Raw genomic sequence first — 12,773 nt, 5'->3', positions numbered from 1 at the left:
CCAGCTTGTAGGTTGGTTAATTTCTGCCATATCCCTGATTGCCGGATGACGAAGGAGTCATGTGCACTTCCTGGTAATTTAGCATTCAGGGACAGGATCTGGAGGGAGGCATCACATACCACCATTACATTCAGGGAGTGATAGTGTTTCCTGTTTCTAAATATTGCCTCCAGCCGTGCTGGAGGCTGAAGTGGTATGTGAGTACCATCCACAACCCCTATGATGTGTGGGAAGCCAGCTATTTGGTAAAAATTGGCCTTGGCCACACTAAGGGCACCCATATCCAAAGGCATTTGAATAAAATGATGGAGGTGCTTGAAAAGTGCCTCCATCACTGCCCTCAGGATCCGGGAAAAGGAGGATTGGGAGATGCCCGCCACTATTCCCACCGTTGTTTGAAACGATCCTGAGGCACAGAAATGTAACACCGCCATAAATTGCGTCAGTGGTGGTATTGCTGTTGGACTGTCAATTTGCCGCTCAAGATCACTTTCTATTAATGAGAGAGTGTCTATGATGATTTTGGGAGGTAGACGGTAGCATCTTAAAACCTCATCATCGGGCATTCCAAAAAGGGTGACACGTGTTCGAAATATCTGGGGCATTGCATGCCTACGATGCCTACGCCTGGGATGAGATTGAGGTTGGTCGGCTTCCGGGAGCATGGCCAGAACAATCCGCCCCAGATCAACCTGAAATTCAAAGATTTCAAAGTAAGGCTTTTGACTCACCCCAAAACTATATTAAAACAACTTAGCTTGATGATACCATCCATTGCTGCTTACATGCCGGGGTATTGTCATGATACGTCCAAACTGAAAATAAACACCAAAATTACTTGACACATTTCACTCTGTGCATTTTTGTTTATAAATTTTGTGCTAGACCAAAGTTAAAATATGCCAAACACCCATTTAGCAAAACCGCAAAGCGACATTTAACACAGTACATCAAAACGGGTCGAAATGTTGGCTCAAAAAGCGAAAGATAAACCACCAAAAGTTAGAATGATTATTAAGCTGTTTAAAATGTGCTAATTAGTTCGCTAATACAAGTCACAAGAGTAACTACTAAAAATGCGCTAATTAGTTCGCTAATACAAGTCACAAGAGTAACTACTAAAAATGCGCTAATTAGTTCGCTAATACAAGTCACAAGAGTAACTACTAAAAATGCGCTAATTAGTTCGCTAATACAAGTCACAAGAGTAACTACTAAAAATGCGCTAATTAGTTCGCTAATACAAGTCACAAGAGTAACTACTAAAAATGCGCTAATTAGTTCGCTAATACAAGTCACAAGAGTAACTACTAAAAATGCGCTAATTAGTTTGCAAATACAAGATAAAAAATGGACTTACCAAGAGCAAATATCTAAGATGCAAAATCAAAAGGTCTTTGGGGTCGAAAATAAACAAAATCTAAAATAGAAGAAATTAGGGATCCAAAAATTACAAAATATACGAAACACAATGAAACAACAATTGAACAAAAGTTAGACTTCACAAAACTTACCAAATCAAGAAACGAGGTCCCAAAAATATAAACCAACAAAGATAACGGAAAAAAAAACGCAAATCTAACCAACAAACGAATCTCCAACCTCCAACTCCTTTCTACGCAATCAATAAACTCCAGCCAAGATAACCTCCAACAATCCAAAAACGCCACCTCGACTCGAAGCCATAAATAGTGTTTCGTTTCCCGCACAAATTAAGGAGGGATCATAGGGCCGCACAATCAATGATGCGGCCGCAAAATAAGGACGCATGTATAAATACGTCACGAAAACACATTCAAATTCTGGTGTATTTCTTGTTTGGACCTCAGACATGGCGACAGACCAGGGAAAAAATGCCCAAGAGTCAGGCGGTAAGTCTTTCATGCATTTTCTATCAACGATTAATTTGAAACATAAGATTAGGCAAGTTGTGATTTTGTGAATTCTGTAAATTTACACAAATAGGCGAGGAGGATGACATGGAAGAGGCTGCTGGGCCCAGTATTCCGGCCAAAGCTGCCAAAAAAAAAAGGCAGCCACATTTCACAAGAAAGGAGATGGAGGTTTTGATCCAGAAGTGTGTGGACATCCTGCCACAGGCAGACAGGAATATGAGTCTAAGCCAGAAGTGGAGAATGTGGGAAGAGGTAGCCGTTGCTGTCAATAGAGTGGGTGATTATGTCCGTCTAGCCCGGGATGTCAAACGGCGGTAAGTAAACCCTTGCCCCCCCTAAAAACAAACCCCATTTTAAACCAAAGGATAATGGCTTCCATTTTTCCCCACAGATGGGGCGACTTCAAATATCGCCTAAAGCAAAAACTCGCGGACAGGGCTAGGCATGCAAGGGGGACAGGTGGGGGTCCCACCCCTGTGTCATTGGAGTTGACGGATTTAGAAGAGCTGGCACAGGGGTGTGTGCAGCCTGTGGAGGTGTTTGGCGTGTCCAACATGGATACGGACATGCCAGACTTTGCGGCTCCTCATGTTGGCCCAGGTAAGTATTGTGATGTCACCAACTCTGAAATGCTATTGTGCCAATATGTAGATTCTAATGTGACTCTTTTCTCATTTTTCCAACAGAGACACAGGCGGATGAGTCTGCTCCAGAGGGAAGCCTTGGCCGCAGAATTTCTGCTGGCTCTGCAGGGGAGGAACCAGTACATCCGGCTGAGGACCCTGCAGAAGCCAGTCCAGGGCGTGCCCCCTCGCAGGCAGTGGGCCTCCTCACAGAACTCAATTTAAAATCGGATTTCCATACGGAGATTCTGCAGAGGATGGACGCCAGTCTGATACGGGTGGCTGAGGCCCTGGAGCAAAATGCTGCGGCCAACGTGACCATTGGTCAGGCCCTGGCGGAAAATACCAGGGCCAACATCCGCATCGCCAATGCCCTGGAGCAGCTCGTTCGCCAGCACATGGTGGAGCCGACCTCCCTTCCTGCCGGAACATCAGGATCCTCCACCTCTGGCACAACATCAGCCAATCCTCCAAATGTGCCTAGCCCTGTGCCTAGTCCAGAGGCCACAACATCTGCCTCTGGACAGGCCAGCCCGATGGCATCCCGGACCCGGTCTGGCGCCCACCCTCCCCCATCCAAACGGGCGAAAAAACGGTGACAGCAATGGCGACTTTTCCCACACTCCTTCTGTGCTTGGCTCATATTCCTTTCTGGTCAAAACTTCCCTCTCCTTTCTTGTGAAATGTTTTTAATTTATTTTTGTACGTTTATGTTAGCAGTTATTGATTATTTATTTTTGATAAAAAGTATCTTTGCCAGAAAAAAAGAAAACAAAATATTATGCCAATTGGTTTGTGTTTAAACAATAAATTTATGATAAAAATCTGACATTGTATTGTGACATTATTGTACAAATGGGTTACATTTAATCCTGGCCCTAAAGGCAGAAAAGGACACAAAAAACCATTTCATTTGTAAAAAAAAAAAGGCCTCTTGAAGGAACGTTTAAAAAATCACATAACGATGCAAATTCCACATTAAAAAAAAAAAGGGGAGCTAATTAAAACATGATGACATTATTGTCACAATAGGCCATAAACAACAAATTGAGGCCAAAAAAAACCCCAAAAAATGTACGCCAATTGATTGTGTAATCCTGACATTAGCAGGTATGATTTCCACCTGCGTACGGTTTTGTGCTATCCCAATAAACTGCTTGCCAAACACATACCAAGCCGGTTTTCAATACAACACTAATTGCTTTTGTGACCATCCGCGATTAATCGCTGCAACATCATGGAGTCCCGGGACGGAGGAGAAGGCCATCGCCAATGTGGTCGAGTAATCCAGACCCTAAACTGTGCGAGCATTTTGAAGGGAAAGAGGATGTTCCAGTGACGTATGTGACGGTCCGAACACATTTGACGTTCGCATCTGCTAATGTATGTACGCCCCAAAAACGCCTCGCCACGCCTGCGTTTTACCATCTCCACCCCCGTCAACACCCAAAAACGCCCTGTTCTGTCAATCACATTTGACATGTCACTTCCTGTACGCTATTTTAGGAACGAGAGAAAAAAAGCTTGCAATTTGCCGTACGCACATGCGCAGTGTAACACCGACGCATGCGCGGTTAGTCAACATCGGAACGCAACGAGCGTACTGTTGGTAACGTGCGGCTCTGAATGAGGGCCTCTGACAGGTAATCTGACAGAAAATCGTTCATAAAATCGTTCATAAAATCATTGGTAACAAAATCGTTGTATGTGTTTGCAGCTTAAGATTTGGTTTCAAAGGTGACACTCCACTTGATTTAATAAGAGTTATCGTAAACCCAACCTGCATGAAATTTAGCATTATAAACAATAAAGCTTTTCTGTCAAAATAATTGTATGATGAAGAAAGTTACAATAACTATTTTATCTTAAAAAATGATACAGAATTAAAGAAACACAATTCCAACACAGTTTCTTAAATGAAACAGTAATAAAGACAAGAAGCTCACATCATTTTCATGTGACTGCTGCCTGGGGTATGGCTAGATTTTCAGTAGTAAGCTGAGGGCCTGATTCAGAGCCGGACGCTATTTGCGGACGGTCGTTCTGAAAAAGGGGCCGGATATTTAAATTAAGCGCTCGCTCTTTGCGGTCTGTTGACGCCTCTATGTCTGAACGAGCGAACAAAACATGCGCTCGCTATTTTGAAAAAAACGCCCCCTGGCCTCTCACATCATACGTCATCTCCGCTATTTATTAGATTAATCGAGTACATCGAACGGCGTATGAACTGCTCGCTATTCTTGTGGTAGCATTTTCCTACCGTAATCATGCGAGCAGTTCAGACTAAAAGACAACCAAGTGACGTGCTCAATGACGCTTCTTTGTTAATTATGCACACCCTTAAAACGCCCGTTTTGACCGTTTGGCACGCCTGCGTTCGGATCTCCACTCCCCGTTTTCAAGCACCTTCCCCTGTTACCACCCATAAACGCCTCATCCTGTCACTCAAATTAGCAGGCATTCGCTATTTTGCGAGCACACGATTTCCAACTGCACTGACTGGTTCGCGCATGCGTATTACAACCCATATGCATGCGCAGATGTGCGAGCATCGCTCGGAGCGAAATAGCGGCCGCTTACGAGCGGCTCTGAATCAGGCCCTGAGCTCCTTAAAAAAGCTCCCAGCTGTGAGCTACAGTATTTTCATCATAGCTGCCAACCTATTGGCAACCAGGCAGCCAGGTCGGCACTGAGGGGCTCGGTGGAAATGGGCGGGTCAAGGCTGGCGATGGGTGGGGCTCGGCAGAAGTGGGCAGGTCTGGGGCTTGATGATGAAAATGCGTAATTGTAGCCCCCCTCTGCTATGCAATGCCGAGATTACCTGCTTGTGGAGCAGGAGGCGGAGCCATGATGATGCAATTCATCGCAAATTAATATGATTTGTTAGAGTAAATCTGGAAAACTGTCTGACCTCTCTCTTTCTTCTTGAAATTGTTGGTCTGTGCCTAGGCTTACTGATTATAGGGGAGATGTATCAAATCTTGAAGAGAGATGGAGTAGTTGCCCAAAGAAACCAATCAGTTTGTGTAATTTTAAAGACTATGCTAAATAAATGACAGAAGCCGATTGATTGCTTTAGGAAACTTCTGTATTTTCTCTCTCCAGTTCTTGATACATCTCCCCCTATGTGTCTTGTATACATAATCAGGTTACTTCATATATGGATTAAAAAGTATTGATTTGATTCATGTAGATTCCTATATAAATCACAATGCTCTTGGAATATTCCCCACCTTCCTTCAATCCTTAACTGGACATTAAGGTGAACGGAGTTTCTGAAATCTTGGGGGTGCTATAAACCATAGTTGACTGGTCTCTTACATAAATAATGAAAATTAGATTGTCTCCCCTGATTTATTAACCCACAGTGATGTCAAAGGTACTCATAGCTTTGGGAGTAATTTTGACGACATGTTATTTTCCTACAGTAATTCCTGATTAGCCCATAATCATGGTTTTAGCTATTACTAGAAAACTTACTGTAGGTGGTTATCTAGAGTCAGGATGTTAGGAGGGGACTAGAGGTAGGCAAGAAATCAGAGTGCTAATTATATAGTTAAAGGAGTAAGGTCACCAACAGCACATAAAGGAGTAAAGCACAAAAGAGAGAGTAACTATGCACCTTGGTAAACCCATGTTGCACTGCAGGTGGGGGAGATTTCAATGTGCAGAGAGATTTAGATTTGGGAGTGGTGTGTCCAAACTCATATCTAAATTGCAGTATAAAAATAAAGTTGCCCAGCATTTTTGGTCTGCACACAACAGCAGCCTGTATTTACCCTGCATGCAAAAGAATGTATGTATTTGCACCCCTTGTATTGCAACATGGTTTGTCCAGGTGCACAGTTACTTGCTCTTTTTTGCTTTACACCCACCACAGAATGTTGAATGAGGATATCTGGAAACCATTCAAATAATCACATCTGAACGTGGAGACCCCCTTTACATTTTCTTCTGTTAGAGAATATAATAGAGAGTCTGTAAATCAAGTTGTGCAGTTGTTTTCAGTATATCCACAATTTCTCCCCAGGTTCTTTGATGCTGATGCTGTAATGTGGGCCACTGGAGCCACCATACTTGTCACGCTGGGTCTGACAATTTTTGCTTTGCAGACAAAGGTAAGAGTATAACTTCAGCAATACAGTATATAAAGAGAACTATATAAAGAGAACTGACATTGCTGGTACTGTAACCAGTGACCACAAAATTTTAGTACTGCAAGTGTCAGCGGCTTATCTATTATGGGTTCTTGGGCTGTGGTCTACATGGCTCAAATACGGCCCTGCATTGCACACCCTGCACCCAGGAGATATTTGCCAGTGTGGCGCCCTCTCATCTATATATTCTACCCCTGCTGCCATCTTTATGGAGTTGTATTCGGATAGATGCCAAAGGCACGGGTGATAGCAAAAGCTCCGACACTGTTTCAGTCTTTGCTATCTTCTTTGCATGCCTCATCTTTCTGAATACATTGTCTGAAAGATGGCACTCCACAGTTGGGGGGGGGAGGGGAGGGTATTACACACGGGCAAGGCCACCATGTCTTAAAATGCCCCTGCAGTGAAATATATTTTCCAGTGAAATTGGGGATCATAATCCTGTTTAGTAGCTCGATTTAAAAATACTGATTAAAATGATAAGAAATAAATCTGAAAACATATACTGTATGTACAAACCTGCAGCAGACCTAGGTGCTGTATGGTATCTGTTGTAACAAATCTACAAGACCGTTCGACGGTGCCAGCTGGAAGTAGTTCTGTTTTTAATGCATTTTAAAACATTGTATTTTTGAACCATAAGTAACTGCCTGTGGAATTATTAATTAATCTACCATATTCAATTGTCATTAATTAATTAATTAGATAATTAATTACATTGAATTAATTAATTTTTTAAGAAGTTATAGTTGACTGATTGCTCTCATCTCTAGTGGGATTTCACCATCTTATCTGGGGGTCTGTCTGTTTTCCTGCTGGTGTTACTGTCTTTTGGGATATTTGCTGCCATCTTCAGATCTTACGTAAGTACTAACAAAAACACAACCCTTTTCCTTATATAACTACGCCTAGATTGTGTGTCCAATGCATTCCATGTCTATGCCTCGGGATGCGGGTCTGCAACCATGAAATGCACCTAATTGTGAGAGGTGGAAAAATCTCTAAAGACATATTTATCAAGAAAGTAATGGAAACATCAAGTCCAACCTCTGACCACTCTACAATCACCCATTTCATTAAATTGAACCTTTCTGTTTTTCACCTAAATGACTGCCGGGAATGACCACATTTATGACTTATGTGAATCAGGAGGTGAAATGGGGACTCTTTTTATTACAAGTCACTTTTGAGTGCACAAAGTTATGACAGACTTCTCTGGATTGACAACATAAAAGTGCAAAATGCCCCCCGCTAAATGTAAATGATAATACAATAAAAATACAAATTTGCGCTCCACGCTACAAAAGGCAGCTCAAACTGAATGTGTCTATCACCAATCACAATAAATTTGCAAATAAAAACAAAGAAAGTACAAGCGCTCTATTTGGGTATGATACACAGGATAATTAGTCCCGAGTTGATACAAATTAGAATCTTGCTCCAGCCCCTCATTAACCACGTAATAGCTGAATAAGCATATGTAAGACATAGATGAGGACACCATATAGTGTAAAGCGAAAATACATTTATTAATGTGATAAAAAAACACAATAAAATGGCTGCGTACCCTTACGGTACGCAGCCATTTTATTGTGTTTTTTATCACATTGATAAATGTATTTTTGGTTTTAGCCTGTGTATCATACCCAAAAAAGAGCGCTTGAACTTTCTCTGTTTTTATTTGTAAATGTAAATGATGACCTTTGAGTGGATGTAAATTTATGATTGAACGGAGTGACTATGGATGTTGTTATAAAAACTCACCCTCTCCACCTGTTCATTCATTTCAATTACTGTATTTCGCATTGTAAAATGAATATTCATTTATTTTTCACTGTTCCACAAAAAGTGGCACGCTGGTCCCCATACTACTGTAAGTCCTGAGGTCACTCTGTGCATGTGTGGGTGCACAAAGGTTAATATTAAAGGTATTCAAACCCCCCAAAAAAACCATTGCTCATACTTACAATTATCTACACAGTTTTACCACCACTAAGAGTTGGTCCGGAAGCTGACACCACAGGAAGTCTTCAGTTACTCCTTTCTCTATCACTGAATAAATTAAACATTGTTACTGTAACACTTGCAGTTATTTTTTTTAAATTAAGGTTCTTGGTTTTTTTTTTCAATCAAGCTAACATGGCACATAGATGATTTATTAACACAATGACAGACCTTTATTAAAGGGAGTTTCATATGACAAAGAAAGTCACAATGCTTAATATATATAAAGATAGGCACAGAAAAAGGCAGATCACAGGTGCACAACTCCAAATTACTGATTATATATATAAATACATTATACAATAAAATGTTGCAATAAATAGAGGTTTTTAGCATAATCATGGCCAAGGTTATGGGCATACCCACCATATCCAGGTAATCTCTGTAGGGTAGGTCCCTAACATGCAGGGGTTCAAATCCAGGACGCAGGACACCCCCAAACCAGCTCAGCTGAGCCACCCCAGGGCATCGCTCTAATAAGAAAAGTGAAGTGTGAAGTAAGAAAGATAAGAGCAGCTCTGGATGCATATATAGAATAGAAGTGAAAATACAAATATAATAAAAACAAACAGTAAAGTGTTAAAAATGTGCAAAAAAAAAGGAAGAATGTGTTTTGCAGGAAGTCTGTGACCAGTGACCTCAACATAAGTATTGTTTAGGGATCAATGATCTTCAGGTTGATCATTCCTTAATTCTTGCTGCACTGCAAATAGTAGTCTAGCTCATCCAGCACATTCTTACGCTAAACAGCCTTTCAATATCTCCCAAAAAATACCAAGAAAAAGAAAAATCAAAGCATGAGCAGATCTGTTCTTAATTTAATTACAGCAAAATATAAAGATTCAGACTATCTCAGGGATTAAGTGTGCGCAGAGGCAGAACTGTGGGAGACAAGGGAGATGCATGCCGCCGGGCTCCAGCTCTAAAGGGGCACCTCCTTCATTGTCCACATCATATTCACCCCACATAGGGCTGTAACTATGTACCCGGAGTGTACCGTCATGGCCGCCCAATGCATGGCACCCCTTCCCGGCACCTGAGAAGCCACCATACACTAGTGGAGAGCTCCATGTCAGACCATCAGCTGCTGCCTTTGTCTATCTATAGCCTGTCTGCATGCTAATTGCTAGACTACAGTGTCAGCGGCTGTGACCGGGGGTGGGGGGCACCAAATTATATCTTGCCTCCGGGCTTCTGGGATGAATTTACGCCACTGAGTGTGTGGGAGAAACACATTTGACAGGTAAACCAACTAATGTAGTTCCAATGGTTGAACCAAAACTAAATGTTTCCATACAACAAAATTAGGTGAAGAAACAGTCAGTCTGTACAATAAGAAACCTGAAGGTATCAGCAGACTATGGCCCAAATGTAATAGCCTCCGATCTGCTTGTCCCATCATGATTACAACAGTAATGTCAGCTGGATTTAAAACAGCAATTAGTTTCAAGGCAAAACTAGGTTAATTTTGAATATATTCTACACGTTTCTTTATTGGAAAATTATGGAAATGGAATATTAAATCCGATGAACAGAATATGAATTTCTGCATATAGGCACATGAAACAGGACTATGTTATCTCTATTCCTTGTGAAGATATATAGGTTAGTTCCTGTGGTTGAAACATATGTAATGGGCCTGAGTTTTCAGAATAAAAATCTATACAGAAATTTCCTCAAATATGAATTTGATAGATTATGTAACCTGTCGGAATACTATAGATACCTTGGGGAGAAACTCAACCATTGTCCTCTGAGGATACAACATGTGGTCATTGCTATAAACCTTATATGACATGGTGATCTTATATGTAGCTGAGAGACTGACGAATCTCTCTATAAACATTTCTCTATTCCCTGTTTGATTCTTCATTAACCCCTGATGTACTCACAGTTAATCATATCACTGAAAGTCATTATTTATCTAGTTACATTCTGCTTTTATCACTACTGATTATACAATGTATCATTAAAGTAACACCATTAAATTACCTTTTTCTAGGCTTATTTCCAAGCGTACTCTAATCTTTCTATTTTATTATACAGCATATTGCCTTCTTCTATATTATAATTGAAAGTGCAGATAATTGTAATATACCCAGTTCTGTCTTCTCTAGCACCTGTAATGTCCCATAAGTCTTTATCTGCCCTGCATGCCAGGACTTGTAGGGGAATATCAGCTGGATACCCAAGGTTACATACCTGTGAATGATATGATCAGTATTATTTGATGGTTCCTGACTTGGCCTTTGTCTTTCCTCTTCCAGTGGCTGAGTATTGTTTATGCATGTATTGGGACATTTGTATTCGGAATGGTAAGTGTTGTCTTAATCTGAATTTAAAACTGTTCAACTTTAATATATTTAGAAGTCTTTTTTACTCATAATTAACATATATATCTAAATCTTCTGGCACCTACATTATAATAACTGTGTTTCCTTTCCAGTACTTGGTTATTGATACACAATTAATTACTGGTGGAAAACACCGCTACTCTGTGAGCCCTGAGGAATATGTCTTTGCAGCGCTCAACATTTACGTGGACATTATCAATCTCTTCCTGCTTCTGCTGCAGCTTTTTGGAATGTGCCGTTAGAGATTTTTTTAATGGATTTTCATTGTCCAAGGATAATGACTGCACAAGTCACTGTAAGGACTGTTTATGGTACCCATTACAAGGCCATGAACATCAGTTCCTGAAAAAGCACAACTCCATGCAACCATTTACAGAAATACTGGTATGGCCATGGGAACAAGCTGTACCAACCATTCTTTATTGAAATCCATTAATGTTTTAATTTGCTGATTTTCACATTGTCATTTTTAAGTTATTATTTCTTGTTTGATTGCTGTGTTTAATGTACTTATTGAGCTTTTACTATTACTTTTTTATTATTAAAACTTACGCCCCCCCACACACACTTCCTCCATTATCACATGGCTTTATGTATTCCTCTATACATTGCTGCTTTGTGAATTAGGACATTTAGGCCATACCCGTGATACTGTATGTCCACCTCCATATTGCAATGATCCACCACTTATTAGTCCTGAAAATTGGCATTTTACAGACCAATTGAGATGACTGTAGTATATGTACATGGCTCCAACCTTTACTTGTTCCCCCCTGTAAAACCTTGTATAACATGCATGTATTGTATCAGTATATAAAATTATCGTGAGATATTTATGCTGCCACTTATGTCTATCCCAACAAACCCACTGGATCATCCTATGCAGAAACACATAAAATTGAAAAAAATTACATTATGTGGTCTGAGTATTTGTGGTCTTTTTCAATCCCATCCACATCATGCTATCACAGTTTATTTTTGACTGGTATTATTTCTTAAATGTACGAGGACCATGAAATCTGAGAGGTTTCAGGTACATTCTACATAAATTCTGTTTATACAAAAAAAGAAGAAACAACAGCGCTGTGGGACACCTGCAGCTAAATTGATAATATATGGATACAAAAAATATTCAGTTATGGCAGATAAAAGTGTTACCTCTTTTATTTACTAAAAATAAATTATAAACATGTAAACAACATACATCATTGGCCAATGAGACACTTCTAAAAAATATACATTGTATTATAGTAATCAGTGAATGACACTGTAGCAAATATCCTAAATTGTTTAAAACACCACAGAGACTTAATATCAGCCAGCAGCTGATTGCTATTCACTTGTAACACTGATAATCAGCTACCCAAACTCGTACTGAATAGGTCTTATAATTTATATTGAATCCGAGCACAAAGGAATAAAAAGTCTCAATGAATTTCACAGTTTCAATGTTCCTCTTTGTATATAAATCTCCCAATGGAGAAATTGATTAATTCCAATGAACAATGGCAAGATCTTACTGCAAATTGCACGGAGAATATTTTGAGAATAAAATTATTCCATATACTGGTAAAAATGTAAGCTCTTACCACCAGCCTCCTGGTCCTGACTGCCTTACTGGCAGAGACCTCTCGCTCAAACTCAGTCCCGGCTTGCGACACCCGGTAATCAACCGCTTATGTGTGCTGCCCTGGGTGGTATCTGTAATGTCCTATGGTAGTAGGAAACAAATCCCCAACT

At 40.4% G+C, this 12,773-nt stretch overlaps 1 protein-coding gene across 1 annotated transcript in view; it reads left to right on the top strand.

Moving 5' to 3' along the window:
* The window catches only part of LOC148475007 (protein lifeguard 1-like), a 28,449-nt gene extending 17,174 nt beyond the window's left edge, over positions 1-11,275 (top strand). Inside the window, exons 6-9 of the mRNA XM_088457826.1 lie at positions 6,549-6,636; positions 7,449-7,538; positions 10,947-10,994; positions 11,126-11,275. Of these exons, the coding sequence (XP_088313952.1) occupies positions 6,549-6,636; positions 7,449-7,538; positions 10,947-10,994; positions 11,126-11,275 (376 nt within the window). The remainder of the gene's footprint in view (positions 1-6,548; positions 6,637-7,448; positions 7,539-10,946; positions 10,995-11,125) is intronic.
* The last annotated feature ends 1,498 nt before the right edge of the window (positions 11,276-12,773 follow it).

Source organism: Taudactylus pleione, unplaced genomic scaffold, assembly GCF_031769625.1.
Source record: "Taudactylus pleione unplaced genomic scaffold, aTauple2 ptg000788l, whole genome shotgun sequence".
Lineage (NCBI taxonomy): Eukaryota > Metazoa > Chordata > Amphibia > Anura > Myobatrachidae > Taudactylus > Taudactylus pleione.
Note: the sequence above shows the minus strand (reverse complement) of the source record. Positions and strands in the feature narration are given on the sequence as shown.